This window comes from Chelmon rostratus, chromosome 20 (genome assembly GCF_017976325.1).
Source record: "Chelmon rostratus isolate fCheRos1 chromosome 20, fCheRos1.pri, whole genome shotgun sequence".
Classification (NCBI taxonomy): Eukaryota; Metazoa; Chordata; class Actinopteri; order Chaetodontiformes; family Chaetodontidae; genus Chelmon; species Chelmon rostratus.
Window position 1 is genome coordinate 10896769 of NC_055677.1, and position 26294 is coordinate 10923062.

Sequence of the window (26294 nt, forward strand, 5' to 3'; positions counted from 1 at the left end):
TTTGCTGACACCTTGTGGCTAAAACTTTGGCATCTGTTTATTTTTTCATTCAAATAAAGCCAAAAAAAGAAAATAAAAATTTACTACTATAAATGTGTTTTGTTCACATGCTATCTCATCATAGCATTTATTTAGATTGCACTATTCCTTTTGATTTATCACAGCATATGTGGTTATTGCTTGTCTGCGCACTATCACCTCCATGTAGACAGGTCGACTTGGGACATAGCCATTTTAATGGGATAAGTGGTGCAATGCGTCTGTATGGATTTTTGACAACGTATAATACTACACAAACTTATAGACTACATGAAGCTCAAACGATTTGCTTTTTGTTGATCAAAATTATTAAGTGTCTCATATTATTTAGATATTATCTCACACTTGTCACTTATAATTCATTTATTGTTCATGTATACTGGATAGTTACTGTCTCATAATATTGACGTAGTCAGAATTAGAGTATTATATCTACCATTCCTAGTTCTTTATCTATTTTTGTAGCGGTTAACTTAAGAAGCGGGCGACGTTTTGGGTAACAGACATGTCTTGTCTTTCCACCTGTAGGTGACACTGTTTAACTGTTAGATTTCTCAATGTTGTCATTCCTGAGTGTAAAAGTAGTTTTGTTAAGCAACCCACAACAAGACTGGAAATTAGTTATTGTGTTCTTCAAATTAAAAGCACAAATTCTTTCAACCCACCACATGGCTACTTCTGGCGTTTGCGCTGCCTTCATTTTGAAACGCAATACCGGAAATGCCCTGGTGGCGATCTGTCTAGCCTGTCAGTGGTTGAGGTTGTGAGGTCCCGTGACAAATTTCATTGGAACTTTCTACGGCCAGGAAAGACTGATGTTTCCTGCTTCTCTCACTTGACATACGCTTATGGGCAGCGAGAAAATACGCTTTCAGTTAGGAGGTTTGGGGGCTTTTCTCCGAACCAAAACCAGTAAAATGTTTAACGTATTGACAGCTTAAATGCTGTAGAGCGAAACATCCCCATTGGACCTACGAAAATAGATGAACCCGCGTCAAGTTATTGGAAGGTACGTGATGTTCATGTAAATGTTACCTCGTTCTTGCTAACGTAACGTTACCGTTGGCTAGCTGTAGGGTAATACCTACCTAGCATACGAAACTCTAGTGTCGATGTAATTAACAAAACGTTTTTGTAGGTAATAGTAGAGGCATTGTTATCTATTACATAACTTGAACTTTTCTGTTCGTAGACAGCACTAAACAGAAGTTCAGGCAAAATGATATAAACAAAGTTAGCTACTTTGCTGTGTAGCACACATGAGAATCTCAGATTATGTGCAAGTTTGAGTTTTTGTATTAACAGTTTGTAGTACTCACAGGATCGTGTTAGAGCTAGTCAAACCTTTCATTGCGTGTGTGTACGTGCGTGTCAATGTTGCATTTGTAAGTGTGTGTGTGTGTGTGTGTGTTCAACTCCTCCCTCCTCAGGCTCTTTTTTTTACCTCCTCTCCTCGCTTGGAGAAGGTTTGTGTTTTCCTGTAATACACGTGATCTGTGTTGAGATTTAAAAAATTGTAGCGGTGTAAGTACACACTCAGCCTCAGGTGAAAAGCATTGTGACTTCACCAAACTGCTCAGCCAAAATTAAACCGAAGTAGGCGAGGCCTTTGTCAATGCCGTGTTCCAGTGACATGTTGTACACCCCCATGTAATTGTTCTCTGAATGCAGAAAGTATTTGTCAGACCTCATACACTGTCAAAATGAATCCCCACATTGGATGTTGATTCAGCTGTGTTATATGGATGGTGGCACGCAACAATTTCTAAATTGGATGATGTGTGCATGAATGTTTTTCCTCCTGTGATGCGATTACATAAAATGACAAATTGAGTAAAGACAAATTTGTAGTGAGTAGAAGGATTCATGTCTTGATAATCCATGTATTGATAATACTTTCCTTGTGTGGAAATCTACCAAAACCTCCATTTATTATGAGTTGAAGAGTTTTATAGCTTGGTGTAACAGGTGTCTATCAAGGACATGTTTTGTATAACAAGAGTTTCAAGTTGTGGAAGGTGGCAAGATGGATTTAATAGGCTTGCATACCACACTATTTGAGAGCTGTACATCTGTGAGAACTGTGGTGTTGGAGTTTAAAAGCACCAACCAGTGAGTCTTGTCAGGCTAGGCCGTCCAACATTCTATGATCTAATTTTGTCATTTTGTCAGTGCACGCTACAGGCTGATTCAAACCTGTTTGTAAAAGGAAGCCACCGCCACAGTTTGCAGACAGTGGATGTCTGTGAGTTGTCTGGACAGTCAGGTTAGGTTAGGAATTTGTCCAGATGCTGAGGTCGGTTGCACGTACCGGGGTTGACTGAGTTCATGCCCCTCACGCTTCTCCAGCTGCACTTCCTCAATCAGAGATCTGTCCCTGTTGCATTATAATGAGATGTGTCCAAACTAGAATAATGTCTATGTTATTCATTTTCGTCCCGTACAAAACAGATATCATTTACTTTTCAGGTGTGTTGTCAAAGTATAAATGTTGCAAGTGAATCTAAACAGTTGTTAATAGTTGTATTTGTGTTTATGTAAAAGTTTGCTAGAGGTTATAATTGAAAGCTCCTCTGAAATAGAACTTCCTATTTCAGGTCTCTGTGTGGTCATCTCCACTAACCGTTTCTGCTTGCATCGGTGTGCGTTTCTGTGTTTATCAGTGGACGCATGGCTGATTGAGCTTTCACATCTGATTTACCATGGCAGGGGGACTTCTGCCTTGTTTTCATGCTAAAATTGCTTGTCACGCATGATACACAGCCACACACACACAGAAAAAAATATGTTCAACATCCTCATAGGATATCCACAGGCAAGGATGTGCGCTTGAGCTAAGCAGGAAGAATGCTATTTTTGATCCCCTGTAGTACAGCGTATTTGTGTCTGTCAGCACAAGTTAATTCATGTTGTGGCATGAGTGGAGGGCATGCTGGGCTCAAACTGCTGCTAGGGAATGTGCTTAACATTAGTCTTAGCTCATTATGGCTCTGTACGCTTTGTTTTTAACCCTTATGCCAAACTAGACAATGTCTGTCTGGAATGTTAAAAAGCGGGTCCTACCCAGTTGACACACAGTCCATGAACCATGAAAACATGCACAGATGTGAGGCAGCTCAGGGAAATAGCCAACCGTTTTTGTGTATATCAGCCACGGTTGCACAGACTTCACCAGCTCTCTTAATTTAGTTACCAGGTTTTAAAAACATGAAATGATCTGATTTCAGAGGTCACAAACCTGGGAGTTACAGCCAAATCTTGTCATCTGCATGTTGCTGGTGTTGATTTATCACTGTGATGGTGTTTTTCAGATCCAGTTCTAACAAGAGCTGAAATTATTACTGAGCCAATGAGCCAATCAACAGAAAATTCTTTAGCAACTATTCTGATAATTGATTTATCGTTTTACATAATTTTTCAAGCATGGTATCTAAAACTTCTCTGCTTTTAGCTTCTCAAATGTGACAGTTTAGAATTTCACTTTGGGCTCTGTGAAACTGTGATGGGCTTTTTTTGCATTTTATAGACTAAACATGTCATCGATTGATTGAGAAAATACTTGACAGAATATTCCAATGACTAATAATGATTGTTACTTACAGCCATTGTTTTATTTTTAACTGTTTCAGAATTAAGTAAAGATAGTTGTGACAGAGGAAAGTGCTAATATTGTTGTTGTCTTTGTGATGTGTCTTTATGAATGTGGGTAAAAATTAAACTGAAAGAAAGTATGAACAAACAAAAGAGAAAAAAGAGGCTAGTGATGAAGAGGGCACGAAGGTCCTTCTGATCGCACACATGCATTTTAAAGAGGGCTGCTATTTTGCTGTACCCTCACCCCAACGTGAGCAGAATGAGATATCCCTTCAGGATGCATTCAAGATTGATAAGCAGACGGAGGAGGTTTACCCAAACTGGTTTTCCGTGTGTTGTGAGCAAACGACAGTGAGAGTAATGACTGTTGTGGTTAGAGAGACAATAACTACTGAAAAACTAGGCTGATGTCACTAACATAAAACAACGGACAAGTCAGGGCAGCAGACAAAGACCTTTGTTGGAGAAGAAATAGACATTGCGTAACCTATAGCGAGGAAAAAGAGCTATGCCTCTCTGTGTGGGATTTAGTCACGTCACACAGTGTTTAGTATTTACCATATACATAATAGTTTTATATCATGTCATCAGGTTAGTTGCATAGAGCAGATTTCCTATTACATTTTAATTCACTTTGTAGGCTATTTGCAATAATAGTTGCATTTAATAATAATTCTCCTTCTTTGCCTTCAGGGAACTGAGTTCTTAACCTTTTGTTACTACAGTTGTAAGGCAAAGGAGTCTGTTACACCTCAGCACTGAGCTTTATTTCCATCTTAAAATGTTGTGGAAGAACAACTCCAGGGGTCTTGCTCTTAACCTATTGTGTAACCACTGCTTCAAAGACCCTTGGAAGGTTATTTAAAAATACCTTTCTACTGACCGGAACAAGGGAGAATGTCACAGACCCAGCATGTGTAAGAGAGCTAGTGTGTGTGTGTGTGTGTGTGTGTGTGTGTGTGTGTGTGTGTGTGTGTGTGTGTGTGTGTGTGTGCGCGCGCGCATGCGTGTGTGCGTGTGTGTGTGTGTGAGTGAATGAGTGCGGGCTTGTGGGCGTTGACATGTTAGAGAGGGTTTGTGTGAGATGAATGCATGTTGAAGAGGCTGCACAGATAGAGACTTGTAATTCTCATGTGAGGGAGATTGATTGCACCATTAATAGCAAAAGAAGAGTCATTAACCAGTGTACATGCTCTGGTGATATTTATCTATTATTAAAGTGTCAGATGAGGGGGAGGATGAGATATTCATGCTCAGAGGAAGGAGTGAGTTAACTGGGTGCTCAGGGGGAGGAAGCCCGCCTGCTGTCATGTTGCAGCTCACTGACCCTCCTGTTGTTGCCTGTGCACGCCACAGTCTTCATCCTTCATCAAAGCACAGGGACCTCTAGAAGAGATTTTAGACCAGCAAAGCTTTTAAAGGCAATTACTTTTTCCGCAAGTCAACAATGGCTGATATTTTTGCTAAATTCCTGTGAGCAGCATCTTTAAATATGTCCATTTGCATCCCAGAGAAAAAGAAAAAAGGTGTTTATTTACCTCAAAACAAAATATAATTGCACACAGTTAGTTGCAGTTGCGCTGCATGCTGGATGACACTTCAAAGTGGTCTCAGTTGGGGGCCCTAGCTAATAGCTATTAAAAAAAAAAGAATAGAACTTGGAATAGTGACACTGGGGCCTTTTCAGAAGATGTGTGTGATAACGACAGGAAAGCAACTGCTGGCCAGGTGATCTTCTGTACACAGCTTGAAAAAAGAACCCCCCCTGTAACTAGCGAGAAAATAGGGGGAGTCGACTTGATAAATAAAAAGCTGCTCACAGAGTTGTGGGTAGCGTGACCACTACAGGCTGATGTGTGTAGAGAGCAGAAGAAAAACATCAGTTTCACTTCCTGAATAACAGAGACGTCTGTTCTCTTTTCTCTTCTGCAGCAGTGACCCAGGATGGGGATGGGCTGGTTGTCTACTTGAAGTCTTATCCTGAGGAGGACACATAACTTTATGACCTTGCACCTTTGAATGCCAACTGCTTTGAAGATGGAGGAGCAACCCAGTCTCCCCAACGTCAGCATACCCTGCCATAATGAGCAGAGGGACAAGAAAAAGCGTTACACAGTGCGTGCAGACATTCTGTTCATTCTTCAATTTGCAATTCTGGGTAGAATTAATTATACAGAGGTTAGGTTAGTCATTTGATACTACTCATTGTGTTTACATGGACTTTTCTTGCTTTTTTCAGGTTTACAAAGTAATTGTCAATGTTGGACAACAGGAATGGTTCGTCTTTAGGCGTTACGCAGAGTTTGATAAACTCTACAACACAGTGAGTGGTGGAACAGTGTCATTTTGATTTTACACCACAATACATTACCATCATTCTGTTCACAAGTCTTTCATTTACTGGTTTTTGTGACATGCTGTTCACACGGACATTTAGAGTAGTTGTATACCACAGACGTTTCATAGCCCTTAATGTCATTTTCTCTGTTGCTCTCATATCTTTTAATACAGTTAAGGAAACAGTTTCCATCTATGAACTTGAAAATTCCTGCCAAGAGGATATTTGGGGACAATTTTGAACCCGGTAAGTCTTCACACTAGGCTGACATATGACATGCGCCTCAAGACAGAAGCCCAGAATCTGATGTTAAAAGAATTAATGCAACTCCTTTGCTCGATCCATGTTGTTTGGCCCCCTGTTTAAATGTATTTTTCTGCCAATAGAGTTCATCAAGCAAAGAAGAGCAGGGTTGCATGAGTTCATCAAGCGAATCGTCTCACATCCTCAGCTTTGCAATCAGTAAGTGTTCTCGCTGTCATTATATTACATTACATTGCTGACTGTTTAGCCGTGTTTTAGTTAGACTAAAATAGATGGAGAAAGTTCTGCTTTATCATGCTTGCTGGAGATACTTTATTTCCCGGCCAGGGCGGGGCAATCTGTGTGGAGTTTGCATGTTAGCAAACACATATATTAGTTAAATTCTCCAGCCCTTGACCAAGGCACAGGCTTAGAGCTAGAGTCGGGTGCCGCACATTGGCTGTCCACTGCTCTTCAGAGATGAATTATGAATGATTGAATGTGACAATAAAGGAATCCTCTTTATCTTCTCATTTAACTGCTTTGGTTTCCTGTTTAACTTTACAGCCCAGATGTGAGGACCTTTCTACTGATGGACAAGATTCAAAACTTTTCAGATGCCTCTGAGGATGAAGATGACAAAGTAAGTAACTGATCTACCAATTTGGATGGATCCGTTTCTGTTTTTCTCCATTTATTAGTGTTTTCCTGCTGACCGCATCTTCTGAATCCGTTGATTCAGCTCTGTATCACATTGTGTAGTTTGTACTTGGTAACAATGGATAGAGTCTATCTCGACTTAAACCGAAGACAGAATTCCATTATGTGATTATAGTAGCGCAGAAAAAGGACTGAATGAGTGAATCAGTGTTGAGTGTGTGTTAGTTGTAGCCTAAAGTTTATGGCTAACCTGGATAATGTTTTGTCTGCTGTTTAACAGAACAACTCTACCTCCAGAAACATTAACCTGGGACCCTCTGGAAACCCACAGTATGTTTACTACTCAAATGCTCTTTTAACAAAATTTACTTTACATCTGTGACATTAATGTGCTGCAATTTTTATTTCAGTGCCAAGCCCACTGACTTTGACTTTTTAAAAGTCATAGGAAAGGGGAGTTTTGGGAAGGTACGTGAACAACACAATACTGGAGAGAGTGAGAATTCCCACAGTGAGAATGCTCATCTGTACAATCTTAATTCATGAATGTATTTTGATAAACCCCGATGTAAAACATTACATAGAAAGCAGTTTTACAAATCAACAAGAATTATGTTATATGATAAATGTCTGTTATACTGCTGTGTTTAGAAGCATCTTTAACTATTTGCTGTTTTTTTATTGGGGTTTCAACAAGTTTTAGTTCTGCATGTGCTGGCCTTTCCAAATAGGAAGTGAGAATCAGATCTGGTTTGCGCTGCTGATGCAATGGTAAACATGCTTTCTTGTTCTTGTGATGCAGGTTTTCCTAGCAAAACGAAAACATGATGAAAAGTATTATGCAGTCAAGGTTTTACAGAAAAAGGTCATTCTCAACAGAAAAGAGGTAACTCTACTCTCAAATCTGACCCTGACCCTGTCCGTATTTCAATTATTATATTATTATTATATAATTCTTCTACTAAATAATTCCTTCCTTTTAGCAAAAACACATCATGGCAGAGCGCAACGTGCTGCTGAAGAACGTGAAACACCCTTTCCTGGTTGGGCTTCATTATTCCTTCCAGACTACAGACAAGTTATACTTCGTCTTGGATTTTGTCAATGGAGGAGAAGTGAGTCGTTTCAGTTTTGTGAATAATGCGCTCACACAGAAATGAGTCACATGGTCAAGAAAAGCTGAGAATGGCAGTAACATGGGAAATGTGTATTAAACAGCGTTAATGAAATTCCTGAGAGCAGCACTGTGTAGCTAGTTAACACACCTCCATGTGGGAAAGTCTTATTAGAGATCACAACATTACTCAGAACGGCTCCTGAGTGTGACTTCCTCTGGATGTCCTTCAAGTGTGATCAGCCTTTTTAAAGCTGCCATGTGTGACTGACTGTGTCAGAATGACTAACCACAATCTGTATCCAAGTAAATCTGCCTCTAGCCCTTCTGAATAAGTTTACTACTAAGGCCATTAACATTTAGATTCAGTCAGATCAATATTTACACTTTCCAATCAAAGTTATTTGATTTATTAGATGAAAAATGACATAATCAGATGGAACATTTTCATTTCAGCTTTTCTTCCATCTTCAAAGAGAGCGAACCTTTCCAGAGCCAAGAGCAAAATTCTACATTGCTGAAATGGCAAGTGCACTTGGATACCTGCACTCTCTCAACATTGTTTACAGGTATGTAGGGGGCTTATTTAAGTCAAGACATGCTAAGTGTTAAGTTTGTTAAATCCTCTCAAGGATCAACCTTAAATATGTCTCGTCGGTAAACATAACTAAGGTCTAGAAAATGTTCTAATTTGTTAACTAGTTACCATTTATACACTTATTCACTGAATCAGACATTGATGCTGTGAATTTACAATGTATACAATTGAAGATAAATTGATTTGAACATGTATGTGACGTATCTATGTGTATATGTCTCTGGGGCCATAACTACCATTTTTTGTTTGTTTTGGGGAATTTGGGTGTCAACCACCTGAGTACATTCATACAGTTCCTCACAAATTACACTTGGTGGTTATTTTTAAGGCTCATTTTGATGTTGTTGTTTTTGTTTTTTGTTTTTTTTTTTGAGTTCTTCACCAGATTTATATTCCTGGAATTGTAGAGATGTCTTTGAAACAGAATTTATATCCGTATAAAGTGAGATAAAATTCACACAAATATATATTTTGATAGTTGAACAACATAAATATATATAATACAGAACAAAATGTTTTATTTGTTACTCATGCTAGTTGCTGATGAAACATTTCTGAGGTATGTTCAGGCCTCTGTGTTTCCACATCCCACTACTGTCCTGTGTCTAATTTATAACCCTGATTCCAAAAAAGTTGGAACGCTGTGTAAAAAATAAACAAAATAAAATGTTATCATTTGCTAATCCTCTTTGACATAACCTCAATTGAAAACAGTAAAAAAACACTATATTTACTGTTTCACCTCATCAACTTCAGGGACAGGGGCAACAAAAGACTGGGAAAGTTGTGAAATGCTTCAAAAACCCCTTTTTGGAATGTTCCACAGTTGAACAGGTTGATTTGTTACAGGTGATCATAACCAGCAAGGATGGAGCAAGGTTCACCACTTTATGAAACACATGATTGTATAAACGATATTACTACATGGGCTTGGGAACACTTCATAAAACCGCTGTTGGTAAATACAAATTGTTTGCAAATGATTGCTTTCTGTTTTTATTTTTGTTTTACACAGCATCCCAACTTAAATTGGGATTGTACTTACTTTCATATATTTGTGTTAATTTTGTTCAGAGACTTAAAGCCAGAAAACATCCTCCTTGACCATGACGTGAGTATTTCTCTTTTTCTAACCACACCATTGTGTAATTGATATGTAATCACTATAACAGTGAGTATACTGAATATACCTTGACGGCGCAGCACCTCATTTCTCTAGAAAGCCATTATGTTGACAATACAGCACATTGCCATTCTGTTCCAGTCATATTTGTACCACCAGTGAGCAACAGTGTCATTTCCTGTTCCAGCTGGACAGAATTCGTGTGATTGGATTAGGTCTTACAAATGATTTTCCTGCCTAGCCTTATTGAGAAAGTGAGTGGACGGTGAATGGGACTGACTGAGCTACACTGCAGCCAACATTCTTGGGCAACAATAGAATCCTCAGTCCCCGAGGATAATGAGCTGCTTGTGTGGCACATGTAGTCTAAAAACGTCCCCCTGTCCTCTCTTTAAAGGGGCATATCATTTTGACGGACTTTGGATTGTGCAAGGAAGGCATTTCCCAGACAGACACCACCTCTACATTTTGTGGAACACCTGAGGTATGACAGCATTGATTTGGATGTTGACATGTCTGTTACTGACAATTTTGCCCCAGGGTGTTCAAAAGAAGTCTCGCCTTCAGTGTCAGAAAGTAATAATAATTAACAGACTTTTTGGCATAATGTGTGGTTCATATTTTTACAAGCATGAATATATTCCATCTAGCGGTTATACTGCTGTATGTGAGTGTGACTCGCATTTTCCAGGCGGCACATACACTTTGATGAGCAAAATAGTTTTTGATATACATTTGGTTGGTGTATTTTAAGCCAATAGGAAAATGACAAAGTTAATGTTATATCATTGTGTTTGTGTACTTCTTCTCAACAGTACTTAGCTCCAGAGGTCCTGAGGAAGCAGCCGTATGATAACACAGTAGATTGGTGGTGTCTCGGTTCAGTGCTGTATGAAATGCTCTTCGGCCTGGTGAGTTTTTGCTTTGAGCCCACACTTGACAGTCATTATCATTAATTTTTGCTTGATAGGCAGTCTTGATTACTTTTGCAAAAAAAAAAGCTTCTAAGTTTAAACATGATGTAGTGTCAACTGCAGGAAATTTGACAATTGTAGTGCTAAATGTTAAAGCACCTCATTGTACTGTCATGCTCACTTAGAAGCCTCTACTTCTCTTTTCTTTCATATCATAGCCACCATTCTACAGCAGGGACACACATGAAATGTATGACAACATCCTCCACAAGCCGTTGGCGATGCGCCCTGGTGCGTCCAGCACAGCCTGGTCTCTCCTGCAGGGCCTGCTGGAGAAAGATGGCACACACAGACTGGGGTCTAGGGACGACTTTGTGAGTACGATTATTCAGTGATTCAATGCCAGACAATATGTACAGCAGAATCTATTTCTCTTGGGCTCCCTCTGGTGGGTGATATATATATGTATACATCATGTCATTCCTGCTAATGCATTACACATGTACACTCACTGGTGACTTTATCAGTTGTCTTTCTATAAATAGGAACTCAGATTGCTATTTTTTCTACATTTTCAGAATGAGATCAGAGCACACAGCTTCTTCTCCTCCATCAACTGGGATGACCTTGTACAGAAGAAGATCGAGCCCCCATTTACACCCAAAGTGGTAAATATTTGTTTCTGGCCCAGGAGTCAGAAGACTAAACATTCAGAGAAAGTTCTATATTTTATTTGATCATATTTAAATGTTCTCTGTTCCTGGCTTTAACAGAATGTGCATGTATCCAGTTAATATTTTGTTAATTTCTAATGTATAGGTCTAGCTACTGGTCTTAAGTAGATCTCCTCATTTGCTGTAGGGCCATTTTGTCTAGGCACAAAACAAACTGAAATAAGTGTGAAAGGCGTATTAGGTACACCTGTGACCTGTGCAGCTGAATGCAATTCATTGAAATAGACCCACAACTTCAGTTACCCCAAACTTGAACACTGCTCTGATATTGATGAAAAACGTCATGTATTTATATACATATAATGTATTTGATTGTACGTGTGTTTGGAATGAACAATGAAGGTAGCCTAATTAAATAGCATCTTTTAAACAACTCCATAAAATGCATTTTTGTAGACTAAATTAATCGAATGTTTTGGAGCTTTCTCTTTTTAGTCTTTAATTACCTTTATTTTACATATGTTTCAATGTTAATTGTATCCCTTTTAAAAGGACTGAAATGAAGGTATGTGTTCTAACTTTATTGTTGAATTTCTGTCATCCAGTTAAGTCACATTTAGGAATGCACGCATGCATTTTGTTTTGCATTTGTTCCATGAATACAAATATGACCCATGTTTTTATCCCCTTTTTGTTTTTACAGAGCTCTTACTGTGATATTTCAAACTTCGATTCTGAGTTCACCGATGAAATGGTCCCCAACTCCGTCTGTTGGTCTCAAGAACATTCCATAGTCAACGCCAGTGTGATGGAGGCTGACGATGCCTTTGTTGGCTTCTCTTACGCTCCACCTTCTGATGACTCTTTCCTATGAAAAATTTCCCAGTTAGGTCTTCAGTTGCCTTAACCATCATAACTTCTTTTGACTAAAGGGAAGAATTTAATACCATGGATGAACTTGTTCTATGAAGCCAAAGCAAGCAGCTGAGAAGAAACAGCACTTACAACAGATTTTGGTTGGAACAGTGTGTGCCAGAAAAGTCTTTTTATTTTACCAATTTGTATTTATATTAATATATATATAAATATATATCCATAGCAGATTATATTTTTAAGAATAGGACATCCATCCTCTATTAATGTAATTTCTGGCGGTTTCTAAAATGAGCCTTTATAAAGCCTTAAATTTGTCCCTTAAATGAAATCAATAACCGGTTTTCTGAAAAACTTGAACAATTCACTGGACTTTAAAGAACACAGTTTGACTGTCAGTTGCAAGTGTGTTTGTCCATGTAATTACTGTACAAATAAATTCATGTATCTTATTCATTTTAACTAAGCTGGAAATAGGGATTACTTGAGAGACCACTGAATAAAGCATTTTGGTTTATAGGTCACATTTGTAAAGATATGTCTACGTCTTCACTTATCTTTCAGTTTGTCTTTGCGAATACTGAGTTAAATGTTTTTGGTTTTTTTATTAGATTGTGTTTATTTTTTATTTTTTTGCTATTCTTTGCCTAAACAGAAATTAGAAACCCACAATGCTTTGCTTCGCCTGGCAATTAAGTAGGCCTATACTCCTGCACAGTAATAAAAAATATAAAAGAAAAATACTCAGAGTGTCCGTGTATTTTATAGTAACAATATTTGTTTTGAAATGTACGAGTTATCGTAACTTTGATCAAATTGTTACATTTAATCGCATCACATCCGATTTTTCGCTGAGCTGCCTATTGGTCACCATGGCAACGTCGTTAAAGATAGCGCGATAATTGAACGTAGTCATGCTAGCACGGCATTAGTACTTTCTTGCTAACGTGTTACGTGAAAATGGCTGACATTTTATCGTTAAAAGAATCAGTTCTGGTCTATTTAGATAGAAGTGGTGGCCTTCAGAAGCTGGCTGAAGATTGCAAACCATTCAATGGTAATGGCCTGCTGTGAGGAAAAAGATTTTAGCGCAAATATTATTATTTCACCTAGCTAACCTATCAGCTATGAAAGGTACTCAGTTACTTTTAAGCTAATGTAGCAACCTTGCTAACTTTTGCACCTTCTTTCCAGACCCCCAACAGATTGAGGCAGTGTACAGGCTTTGTATCAGTGTGAATCCCTCTGATGTAATAGAGGTGGATCCTGTGTTGGGTGACTGTGTCCTTCGTGATCCTCTAAGAGCAACAGCCTTGTTTCAGTCCGTACGTGAAAACTGGTAGCTACCTTAAATGAAATGTGAACTCTCTTCAAATGTTAATTACGTTTGCTTAATTCCTCATTCAGGTTTGCTTCCTGGCCATAAAGACGCTTTCACTGGTTGAAAAAATACACACAGAGAGTCAGGTATGAATAAATGGTGTAGCTGTTTCTTCCCCTTGGTCACTGATAACACTATGTTTATTTTAAGAGCCAGAGGGACCAGTTCCATTTCCTTAAATCCTAAATTCATGCACCTGATAGGAAAAGGTCAACTCCGTCTCATGACAATGTGTCATCTGATTGTTCCTTTTGAGGTTAATGTAATTCTGAAGTTGACACACCTGCCTCCATTCCCTGAGTACACGTTGGACCTTTGTAGTTTTCCTCGTGGGTATGGTCCAATGAGGCCTGTCTCCATGGAGGGCCTGGTCATTGCCATGACGAGGGTCACGAAATACACCCAGGGGGCCAGGTTCCTCTGCATCAATGATGACTGCCCCTGTTCTACAGGTATAGCAGGGAAGACACATTTTCCTCTTAGTTTTGAACTGTAAAGATAGACCACAATAAGAAACATATGTAGACTTAAACTTGGATTCACATTTGACTTCATATCCTGGATGCTGACTTTAGGGTTTCACCGCATCCGTGTCCACGCCCCTGGAGCAACAGAGTCAGCTACAGTGGGACACAACTTCAGCTGCATGATCTGCAGTTCCCCATTGAAAGAGGATGTGAAGTTCAGAGTGTTGGGAGGTGAGAGTGATGCCCAAATGTCAGGTGTCATTTGGGACACCTGAATTGGTTACTGGGTATAAGAGGTTAAAAGAAACTATGCGTTGTCGTGATCTGTATGTTCCCAAATGTGTCTTTGTGGAGACAGACAAACAGCTTGTGGAGCTGATCCATGTCAAAGCCCTGGATGGTGTAAGTGCCCATCAGCAGAGCTCATTCAGGTACCAGTCTGTCACCTTGTTTCTCAGAGGTAGGTCTACATCAGACAAGTTAGCAGAGTGTAAGGGCATTGTATAGCTCAGGCCCATTCTATAATTGTGTAAATGTGTCTTCTGTTACATTGTCACCCATCCAATGAATTGACTGATTGATTAAGTCTGTTTGCTAAATGCAACCATTTGTAGCAACATAAAATGTGGGAAGTAATGCTAGTAGCCAGTTCCAGGTAGGGGTGATGTGGCAGGTGAAGAAAAATGTGCAGTAGCACCATGTATTATAGCACTTTTCAATCAACAACAGTAACTTAAATGGAAAAACACATATCAAAGTGTCACATCAGAGTAATACTAATCTTAAAACAACGATGAATACACAATGATAGCAAACAGCACGAAGTGCAACTACCTCTTATCTGTTCTTTTTAATTTGGAGAACAGCTGCAAAACGCAAGAATGACTCTTTTCCTTTTCAAATTCTAAACAGCAGAAAACCAGCTGATCTCCCTCTGGTGGACTATGAACAGGCATCCTGTCCTATATAGTTTATGGAGACTGATGAAGACTGTCCATCAACCTGTTTCAAGCATTCAGCAGCCACTCTGCTGAAGTGTCCTTGACCATGCCTGACTGGCTTCAGATACTCTGTTGCATAGCTGTGAAGAACTTTGCCTTTTTTGTTTGCATAGTATAGAACAAAATGAGCATTTTGAGTTTGAGGCTCAGTCAGGTTTTTCATGTTAAAAAGCTCAGTTTCCATATGCCTAATCTTAACCCTAACCCCTCTAAAATAAAATACTGTAGTGTAGATTAATATCCTCAAGATTGAAAAGGGTATTATTTGTTTGTAAAATCATATTCTCATCCATTATATTCACTCCCAATCCTGAATAATGTGGTTGTAATAGCTTATATTTACACACAGTCATATGTACTGAGGTTTGCCATTAATTTTCTCTGGCTTTCTAAATGAGGCTCACTTTGTAACACAAACTTAGTCGGGGAGAGTTCAAATAAATAGATTTTTTCGTGCAGCCAGCCGCACACACTGGCTCATGGTGGGATATTAAGTGTTTCTGTCCCCTCTAATAACATTGTCCAGCTAGTACCCCTGAGAGTTTAGCAAATCTCAGCTCCAGGATTAACATATTCTGTTGACCCAGTCCTGTGGAGGAATTCAATACACTGGGTTCCCGTTACTAAACATATATGTTAATAAGTGCAAGGAACACTCATTAGCTGGCTATGCAATTCGCACACAGAGACATCTTTGTTCTTAAGGCCTCACTCTGTGTTTCTCTTGGCAGTGGGTTTGTAGGTGGCATGCATGTTCCTTCAACAATCACCAGGCAGCACAGAACAACCCCTTTGCGTGTTATTGCTTTGTTTCCCCTTTTCACACAGATGAGCTGTGTAACTCAGTGAGAATCGGTCGACTCTACAGAGTGTTAGGCATCCCTGCATATGTACATCAGTGGCCCGGCATTACCTGGAGTGTAGAGGCAAATAGCATCCGACCATGGGAGCCAGAGTGTAAGGCAGAAAATGACCTCATGTTAAATCATGCTCCAAATCTACAGAAATCCCAGCCATGAACATACTGTTAACAGACATGAATCTTAACACATTTTTACTGTATATTATGATTCATATGAACAATTTTACATGCAGCATTGTGCATTGTTACCATACTGGAATATCAACCATGTCTCACAATTCTGCCTAAAGATCCCCATAAAGTCAGTGCCAGCTTCCAAGAGCTGTTGAAGGCCATGGCTGGTTCTCCGTGGAGGTTCCCTGCAGTTGTGGCTCAGTGCTTTGGGTTGGACGTGGCTCCTCCAGGCCTCTACAACACCTTAAAGCTGGGCTTGTTGCTCAGCTTGGTGCAGACTAGACTAGATGCAAATGACACATTTCACAACTTGGATCTTCTAGTTGTCACCACTGACACTCTCATAGCAGACAGGTAACGTGGTCTGCATGAGCCAACTTTGCACACCCTAAGTGGATGCACTGCATATGAAACCTTACATTTGAATCCTCCTTGTCACCTGTTTTTCTGTGCTTGTGCTAGACTAATGATGCACAGCCTGAGCTTGGCGTGTCGTGGGGTCAGGCATCAGGCCTCAGGGGAGATGTTTGCATCCCTGTCCCGGGACGAACATGGAGCAGGGACTGCTAACATCCATGCTGGCTCTGCCCTGCTAGCCACTGGTGGTATTTGCATGTTGGGAGATCTGGGCTGTTATAAAAAGGACCGGCTGGATGCCATGCAGTCAGGTAGGGCACCAAAGTGGGTTGTTAAATAAGTCATGGCCTTAATCATACATACTGACAATTTCTGCTATATATAAAAAGCCAGTGTACTTTGATGCCCTTCTGAATTTTTCTCAGTTCTGGAGAGCAGCACAGTATCTGTGTTCATCCCAGGGAAGAAGTATGGTGAGGATGCTGACCAGCAGCTTTCCTTCCCAATCCAGTGCAGCTTCTGGGCCCTGACAGATGCCTCTCGGCGTTCTGGGAGGGCAGACTGTGCCGTACTGGGAACAGCAGTGGGTTTAATTACAACACGTTGTATGACCTTTGTATAGTTCACTTAAAACAACGTCTGAATGCACACTAGCATGTCTGCATTGAGATGTTTCTTTTGAAAATAATAGTAAGTCTTACATTAGTGTCACTTGTGTGGCACAGTACACTGAGTTCAGGAAATGTCACATTTCATTCAACTAAGATGTTGTGTGTAGATAATACAGACAAAACAGGAAATTGGGACAATTTGCTTTTCTTGAAGGAAATGCCCTGCCCAGACAACATTACCTCATTGCAGAACCGCTGAGGAACATCAGTGCTTTGTTTTTGTTTTGTTTTTTTCTTTAGCAGGGGAAAGGTTAAACATATACTGTATAACCAGTCAAACAGAAGTTTCAGTGATACTTTAGATCCCAGTTTTACTTTCTGACTTAAAAGAGGGTCATCTCTGCAGGATAACACTCATAAGCCTGCTTTCTGATGCCCAGTCTCCTCTTTGTGAACAGGAAATGGGTCTTGTACCAATGCAGCTGGCAGACGCCTTTGGCCTGGTCATTCAGTGTAGGGACATGGTGGGAGAGCATGCCCTGCTTGCTCAGACCATCCACACCCTCCAGCAGGCAGTACAGCCTGGAAAACTCCTCTACTCACCCAGCTGGGAGTTTTCTACTCAAGACTACCAAGAGGTTAACAAACATGTTCTGTTAGAGAGTCCTTTGCATTGCTTTTTTTATTAGACTACTATTAGACTACTTGATTTTAGTGTGTATAAATGCACCTTAAACTGTAATTTAATTCTTTGCTGTCCAGCTGGTAGCTCATGCACAGGGTTTGCAAGTGGAGCTTAGCCCTGGAGCAGGGAAAATAATCCATGGTTACTACATGGCCAGCCGTAGAGTCCGAACACAGAATCCCGGTGTCAAAATGTCTGTGGCCTCTATCAAACTACTGTAAGCACTCTACTACAAAAACTGAATGAATAATTATTTTTTAACCATCCATCTTCACTTCCTGCATTTCAACCAGACTGCATGTTAACACCGTGAGTCATTGTCCGGTGTAATGTTACCGTCTTCCACTAGGTGGAGAACTCTCACCCTAACCACACTCTCAGATGAGTATTTGTCATTAGGTTATGACAAATGTTTACAAATCTTTTTCACAGTGGTGACACATTTTATGTGGAACTAAAACTGTGAAAATAAACCTGGTTTTGACTGCAAGACAAAACTGTCACATTACATATTCAATCTCAAAACATTTGCACAGCCTGTACCAGTTCGAAGTGCTTTCAATATCTGTTGCTAGTTTACATTATAGTTTTACAAATTACTTTTTATTAGTCACATAAAAAACTACTCATGCTAACATTCATTTGTTTTTGTGTGTGTGTGTTTCTGTCAAAGGATCTCATTGGCTGAGGCCCACTGCAAATTATGTCTCAGAACACAAGTACTGGAGGAAGACGCTGTGATCGCTGTGCTCCTCTGTGAAAACTCTGTCACTCTCCGGCACGGTAGTTTATTTTACTCGTGACCTCAGTTTTAATGATAAATACTATATTTGTACTTCTTTAAGAAATGACAAATTTACTGATACATGTCCAACTACCACTAGTGTAGATTTTCTCCTGGCCATGGTTGTTTATTTATAAAGTATTGTGTGCTCACAGTTTCAAAAGGTTTATTCAAGGGATGCCTTCCTGCAGGGGCCTCTGCTCTCGTTATTCCACCGAACGCAGTGTTTCCTTGTGACCTGGGAGATGTGGATGGTTTGCACAGGAGAGATGTGACCCTGGACGAGCTCCGCCAGAATATCCTACACTTCATCTACACATACGCACCAGGAGCAGACACATACATTACAGAGGAGTAAGACCTCTCTCTCAAGGTTAAAAAAAACACGGGTAGGCAGCCCAAGACCACACTAATCACACAATTGATGACCAAGAGAATTGCTTATTTCATTCCTGTGCAGTTGCAGACTCATGGACTCAATGCAGACAAACAAAAACACCTTAATTTTAATGCAGTAGTGATGGAGGAGTTACTGGTGATAATTAGCCAAAATATGAACAGTAAATGTTTAAAAGGAAAACATCTAAAGTATGTGACAGAAAAAGACATGCAACAAAATAATAAAACTATCAAAAGATCCAGTCTAGACATTTTTATTGCAGACAGGTTTTATTAATGGAAGGCATTAAATAAAAAGAATTGACAAATAAACTTTAGACATCCTCCAGATGAAGATCCATCAGCTCCAGCAACACTGTAGAAAACATGAAAAACACATTCAAACACGACAGACTGGAGTACAAACATTTTTTAAAAGAAAAGGTAATTCCGTTATTGACAGTGTCCATATTTAAATTAGTATGACATGTAAACCACTAAAAATCAACATCTATGTAACGTTTGTTGACCGGATGGGTCCAGTACTTACCTTTCAAACGAGGCTTCCCCACAGACACACTGGTCAATTGGCTCTGTAACATTTCCAATCAACATATATAATCAGTTTTGAGTAGGAAAAAAAGTGTATTGCTTCACAACTTTGTCTTTTAGTTCAGTTAGTCACATTCTCAGCAGCCCATTTTGGTCTGATGGGTAAACGGCGAAAAGGTGAACTCATCACTACTTATTTCAATCAGCTCATAAAGCAAACGAGCCAGTCTTGGGAAGTTGGGGCACAAACCACAAATTAAGTAGTTTAGTATGGCCTTTACTTACCACAGATGAGATGAAGCAAAAACCATGTGTGTTTGTGTTCCACCGCTGCTCAAACGGCTCGTCTGTAAGATAATGTGGAAGATTTTACATCAAGTGGACATTTCCTGTCTACACACAACACCTTTGTCATGGTAGGTGATTCAACTCCAAATCTTTGGGACAATAATGCAGCAGGCAGAGTAAAACTGTTTTAAAACTCTGGAAAAAGTTTGCAGCTGGTAATTCAGTTGTCACAGTTCTCACCACTCTGTTGTCTGATGGGTAAACGGCAAAAATGTGAATTCATCACTATTCCAGCTGCAAGACTTGCCAGTAATTAGGACTTGAAAATGACACAAGACTTAGCAGATAAGCCATTTCTGATTTCTCTACGCACCAAGCTGGTGAAACTTTAATAACCACGGATGGGAAATTATTCTTGATGTGGTTGGACTAGTCTGGCAATGCATTCCAAAGTCATTTCACAAAAATCACTTTTACATTAGGAAAAAGTTCATTTTGAGGAGCGCTATTATTCATGCAATTATTCACTTTGTCACCACCTATTGTGTCTGGTGGGATACAATGAAAATATGACAATGATACAGCAACATAAATGTCCTGTAGTGCAAAAACAAAACTCACCTCCTGATCAGCACAGGACTGTAAAAGGATTACATCTGGTGCATCTCCTGACCACAGCATGACATCTGAAGCAGCTGAATGAAAACAGAGATTAACTTGAAATAAAAATATACACAAAAAATCATTTTGTAAAAAAACAAAAAACAGGTCCGACTGGTCTTATTACACTGGTGATTCAGTTAGTCACAGTTTCACCACCTTATTGTCTGATGGGTAAACGGCAAAAATGTGAAGTCATCATTTTTTCCAGCAGCAGGACTGTCCTATCTCCTAAAGTAAGGCACACAAAAAGATGTCAAAGGCTCACCTTAAGGTCCACATGGCGAAAACCAACATTTGGCCTGCTGTAGTATGCAGTGGTGACCTGACATCTGAAATAAACAGCACACAGATTTCTCATTTTTTTGCAGCCCACATTATAATTTGACCAATTCTGCAGTTTTGCTTCATCACCAATATATATATATATATATATATATATATATATATATATATATATATATATATATATATATATATATATATATATATATATATATATATATAAATAATTGTATCTTACATTATCAGGTGAACCAATCATAGATCAAAGTTTCCATCTTCAGCTGTACATCTGTTGAAAAAACATTTTTATATTAATTCATGCTCAGTACTTTAAACTGCAATATTTTCCCACAGGACCTGTACAAATCTGTCACAGTGACTTCACCAAACCTCACGAATAATTACCCTCAGGAGTGATCTATTGATTTTCAGCTTGCATGAATAAGATGTACTGAAGAAATAGCCAATATGGTGAGAACAGATGACTGATCACCCGAAGGTCAGAGGGTACAGTGTAACGCAGCTTGGGAGCATGGCTAACGTCGCAGGTTTGAGGACGGGTTCAACAGCAGGTCACGACCTCTGCCATGACCTTACGTCCTCAGAGGGAGCCATGATGACTTTCCCCGGTGAAATCATGGGAGGGGGCAATTCCCTGACCAGCAGCTCTTCTGCTGACCCCAGGCCACAACCAGATATGGTCAGGGCTGCAAGACGCTGAATGACACACAGGGCGTTTTTTCCCCCCCTTTGACCTGTCTAAAACAGTGATTTATTGCATGGCTTCATGGATGAGACCTGTCTATAGTGCGGCTCGAAACCTGAAAGTTACATTTCGTTTGTAACGCTGCATTAAAGTGGAATCAGTGGAAATTTTAATTGCCGCAGAATTTGCCTGCACTCGGGATACAAGGTTCGTTTCGTATTATGAAATAAGGCCTAACATGTGTAAGAATAACTTAATCGATGAGCAAGACCTGAGCACACACAAACCAATGTGCGTTTACGTAGAGATTCACTTGCACAGTGAAACTTTGCATATCTATGCGCATTATATTGTACGTTTAATATTAATGAACTTTATCTTGAGTGTGTGGTTTGGGCCATGGTGAAAACTCCTCCACATCAAGCGTTGAACTGCGCTCTTTCCTCCCACGTGGCCGAGACATAAGCTAGCTAGCTAGCTGTTAGCTAACGAGCAACGCTGGCGTTTAAGAATTCGCATGGAAACACGTCCACGACGCGCGAACAGCACAGCTATGCCAACACATTAAGCCATCGCACCATTGCCTACCTTTGTGTTGAAGATTAAACGTGAAGCAGTCTTCTTTGCTCTCAGAGCTGATGAAGAGCAGGACGGTTCTGCGATCATGGCCGAGTCTTCAAGACAAGAGGAGGGATTTCCGGATCCGACCTCCTTTCACTGCGCCCCGAAGCTGCGCACTGCAGCTCATGAAACGCACAGCTGGGCAGTGATTATATTGTCAGCTCCAACTACATCCGATTTCGTTGACACTTAATTTTTAGTCAAAACTAATCACTGAATGCGTTCTCTTCATTTCATCACATTAGAAGCATCAGGTTTGTGATGAATTACTGATCTATTGTGGCATTTCAGAATATTTCATTAGGTCACTGCAGATAAAGCAGATGCGGGTCCTTATACACCTCATATCCTCAAACTTACAAAATAAAGAAATACTGGCCCCAGTCCCTCTTAAAAATGTTGCGATCAGCCGATGCATTTATCTGTATTTTAAGAAATTATATAATCGTATCAATTAGTCGAACAAAGTTAAGCGCAGAAAGACATTTTCTAATAAGCGCTTTTAAAACATGCAACATCATATCAACGTTTGCTTCCATTCATATAATAATTGTTAAACTGTTAAAATGTGACGAAGCTTATTAGCTTCGATCTGCACAAACAGGTAATTGTTGTTTGCGTCCTTAACCATGTTGACACTAAAAACACAGCTCAAACACCATAAAGTATGAATTTATTATCGTTTAGCCCTCTGGCTTTCTCAGATCTGCATTGCCGCATTCTTCAGTCAGGTGCAGAAATTTTGCTGCAATTAAATTTTGTGTTATGGCCATCAAATTCTTTATTTAGGTGATAAGTGAAGCACCAAAGCTGTATCTGTATCATCAGAAAATGCCGTGAGTGTTTAATAATAATAATAATAATAATAATAATAATAATAATAATAATAATAATAATAATAATAATAATAATAATAATAATAATAGACACCATGACAATCTCTATATAGCCTTTCTGTTACTTAACATTTTTAATTTCCTTAATTACGCCTAAGGGTACTGTCATGGATGTTCTATTGTTATCTATTATATTAACCTTTGGAGACTCGTCTTCTTTCACTGAAGTCATTTATTCACAAACACATTTACAACCATGCATGTAAAAGTAAGAAGGAACATGAGATGAAGAGCCTCCATTGTTGACTCTCTGACAGACCACTTCACATGACAGATGTTAAGTTATTCACACATGCATTTAGTGCAAATGTTTCAACTGAAAGTGCACACCTCGAGCATGACGGGCTCATTACCCCGTGGAATTTCTGCAAATATCATACCTGGGACATGTATGGAGCTGCACAATGCAGGGCAAGCAGGATTAGTCAAAATAACAACAGAGGAAATGTGTGCTTTCTCAAAATTTTTACAATAAAATTTACGCAATATATTAATTTACAATGTATTCCTGGTGGTATGGGCTTCAGCTGGAGTAAAATCAGAAAGTCCAATTGTTCTAAACCATATGCTGCTGCCACAGTAAACACCGCTAACTCATGCAAATATGAAATCGTTTCATACAAATGATTTAAGCCTGCTACTGGGAGGTGGACGACGATGGGCCTTGATTCTCTGACTCTGAAGGGTTTGTGGTGTTGAGGAACTGTCCGGTTGCTCCGACGTACAGTCTGGATCGCATAGGCCATTTCTGCAAAGACATTGTATTTGTTAGCGAATCAGCCTCCGAAATGGCTCCAAAAGATGATGTTGCACGCTTTGAAAATATGTCACATCAACTAACTGATCGCTGTGCAACTCTTTTAAATTGTAGATCAAATGTAGTGAAAATGATGGCTAATAGATTTTTGATCAAAAACAATTTCACAATAAAATTCTGAATTACAGTTGACATCAAGACATCAACAGACTAACATCTAACACACCTTTATTATTATTATTATTATTATTATTATTATTATTTTGACTGACCTTCACTGGGTGCAGGTATCCTTCACCTTTCAATGAGTGTAACGCCTCTGCTTGTTTTGTGCTCTCTCCCTCCTCCGCGCCTTCTTCTTGTAGTGTTCGAGTCAAATGGGCAATGTAGGTGGTGGCCAGTATCAACACGTCGAGTTTGGACAGCTTGGTGTCCGGCGGCACGGACGGCAAAGTCCTTTGTAGCTCCAGGAACGCGGTTCTCAGCGTTTGCACCCGGCTCCTCTCCCGCGCTGCGTTCGCCGCTGCCGGGCGTCCCCTGCCGCCGAGCCCGCCGGTCTGCAGCACCCTGGGCCGCTGGAGCTCCCGGCGACGACCTTCCGGACTGGGGCTGGAGCTCGGACTGGATGCGGGGCTGTCATCCGCCACCACCCCGGAGCAATTACCGCTGTCCATTCTGAGGGTCTGTCTTCCAACCATCAGGGTGCACTCACAGACCTGAAGAATTAGATCACATGGATAAAGTCACCTTTAGTAGTTTAACCTGGCCATTATGTTGCACCTTTTATTGAGCTCAAGTTATAATTGACAAGACTATTTTATAGACAACTTGCTACTTTTTTATTGTAGTCTCTATGCATCCGCTCTATTATATTTTTCTATAATAATTTATTGCCTTATTGTTCATATATTAAATCAGAACCTAAGCTGTCCAGTCTACACTCCATTATTGAAAATGTCTGCTGTCAAATTGCATGATGATGCAAATTAAACAGACTCATTCCAGCCCATCCACTAATAAACAAAACTTTCAAAAAAGCCACATAATAGAAGAGACAGTTGTGCAAAGTTGCATTGAAAACGGCTGATTGACTGAGTGACATGTCAAAAGACCCCGCAGCGCAAATGTAGTATTCTGCCAGGCACGTTACCAGATGGGAGCAGTGTCTGGCTGGTGTTTTGATGTGGAGCTTACCTCTGGTTTCTCTCAAAGGCGCCGTCTTGAAAAGCGACATGAAGGCGATCCAAAGAGGTGCTTCGACAGAAAAGAGAATTTGCTTCTCGGTGCGGAAGAATCCCAGTCCACGTCCAGCTTATCCTTATAAAGCGGTGCGCCTGCAGAAAAGGAGCGCAGCAGTCCCTGTACGCTCATCCAACACTTCACCTGTGTGCGTAAAAGTCTCAGGAGCCCTTAATTTATTGGATACACAAAGCGGCGGACAAGTATTTCACTCCGACGTAATTAATCACTCGCCCATAACACTCCCTCGCAGTGCAGAAGGCTGCTCTTTCCCTTCCACAACTTATTTCTGTCCGAGGGGCAGCAGAGGCTCGCTTTCAACGCCAGAGGCAGGACTTCTTTCCTCTAACTGCGATATGTGGTCGGCCATATCCCAATCTAATTGGCTGCGAACCTGACACTGTATTTTCTTTACAGGCCTATCAAAAAAAAAATAAATAAAAAAAGGCAAAAGGAAAGTTAGTCGGCATTACCTCAAAAAAATGCACTCGTCATGGTCAGAAATGAGGGTTAGCCTTTCAAAACGCTATTTGCAACAGACCTTGAAGACAAGCTGACAAGTGTAAGGTGATATGCAAAACATTTGACTAATTGCCAGGGCGTCTTGAAATGCAAGCCCGCTGGAACAGCTAATAAATAAACTCCTGCGCCGCAATCAACAGGCAGGCATTGAGGAAATTCTTGTGAGACTCATAAATTAATCACTCTGATTTCCAGGGCTCCAAACGGAGATGTCGGCAAATTAATGAAAGGAATTATTCATAATATGTATATCCTCGGACTGTTTTTAATAAACATTGTTTTTGTAAGGAGGGAGGAACAGTGCTGCTCCGGGCCACTAATTAAGTTTAAGTTTAAGGTTAAGTAAGCTTATTTCCCTAATAACCCCGCATCTTTCAGGGGTCACACACCCACGTGGCTCCTAAAAAACTAATTCAAACATTTCATAACAATGATGACAATAAATACATCCGTGTTGTTACTGTATTTACAATTACAACTAAAGAGCACTTCATCACTTATCACAGCTGTGTGAGGAGAAGCCCACGCTGTTTGCTTTAAGATAACGTAAAGCCTCGTAATGCTGGGCAGAGTGATCATTCAGATTGTGTCACTGTGCATCTCCTGCTTCATTTATTTGCTGAAATGTATGCAGAAGAAAACCGACATACAGCCCAGAAAATGTAGGTCTATCAGCAAGCAATAGTTTGACTTGGACACATTATTTATATCCTCAGATGCCAAAAATGTAATGAGAAATAAACCAGCTGTGAGAGTGGTGGAAAGAAATGCGCACAAACCATTGATTGGTTGTTGTACTCTTTAATTTCTTTTTTTAACAATGTTAAATTATTTAGAGAATAATAATTAATTTATAGGAACTTAAATTTAGTTAGAACAGAAGGTTTAAATCCATTAA

At 39.8% G+C, this 26294-nt stretch overlaps 3 protein-coding genes and 1 long non-coding RNA gene across 4 annotated transcripts; 2 read left to right on the forward strand and 2 right to left on the reverse strand.

Moving 5' to 3' along the window:
- Positions 1-846: 846 nt before the first annotated feature.
- Positions 847-12911, forward strand: sgk3 (serum/glucocorticoid regulated kinase family member 3). The gene is made up of 17 exons (XM_041961507.1): positions 847-1048; positions 5566-5748; positions 5873-5956; positions 6145-6217; positions 6358-6433; positions 6782-6857; positions 7155-7204; positions 7285-7342; positions 7677-7760; positions 7858-7989; positions 8445-8557; positions 9661-9697; positions 10107-10193; positions 10525-10620; positions 10842-10997; positions 11202-11291; positions 12001-12911. Exons 2-17 carry the CDS (start codon positions 5653-5655, stop codon positions 12169-12171), a joined length of 1479 nt encoding a protein of 492 aa, XP_041817441.1. The 5' UTR covers positions 847-1048; positions 5566-5652; the 3' UTR covers positions 12172-12911.
- Positions 12912-13130: 219 nt separating this feature from the next.
- On the forward strand, positions 13131-18850 carry mcmdc2 (minichromosome maintenance domain containing 2). Its single transcript, XM_041961797.1, has 14 exons — positions 13131-13227; positions 13365-13495; positions 13578-13637; positions 13808-14003; positions 14127-14249; positions 14377-14478; positions 15848-15976; positions 16172-16409; positions 16518-16723; positions 16838-16995; positions 17482-17661; positions 17786-17925; positions 18382-18491; positions 18684-18850. Exons 1-14 carry the CDS (start codon positions 13131-13133, stop codon positions 18848-18850), a joined length of 2037 nt encoding a protein of 678 aa, XP_041817731.1.
- A 267-nt stretch (positions 18851-19117) lies between these two features.
- Positions 19118-22060, reverse strand: LOC121624175. The gene is made up of 7 exons (XR_006007860.1): positions 21950-22060; positions 20894-20944; positions 20639-20702; positions 20332-20405; positions 19708-19769; positions 19421-19463; positions 19118-19246 (listed from the first exon to the last, which is right to left on the reverse strand). It is a non-coding gene; the product is annotated as an uncharacterized LOC121624175 (long non-coding RNA).
- Positions 22061-23139: 1079 nt separating this feature from the next.
- On the reverse strand, positions 23140-25142 carry LOC121624194 (transcription factor 24-like). The gene is made up of 3 exons (XM_041961828.1): positions 24830-25142; positions 23908-24351; positions 23140-23626 (listed from the first exon to the last, which is right to left on the reverse strand). Exons 2-3 carry the CDS (start codon positions 24331-24333, stop codon positions 23516-23518), a joined length of 537 nt encoding a protein of 178 aa, XP_041817762.1. The 5' UTR covers positions 24334-24351; positions 24830-25142; the 3' UTR covers positions 23140-23515.
- Positions 25143-26294: the final 1152 nt, after the last annotated feature.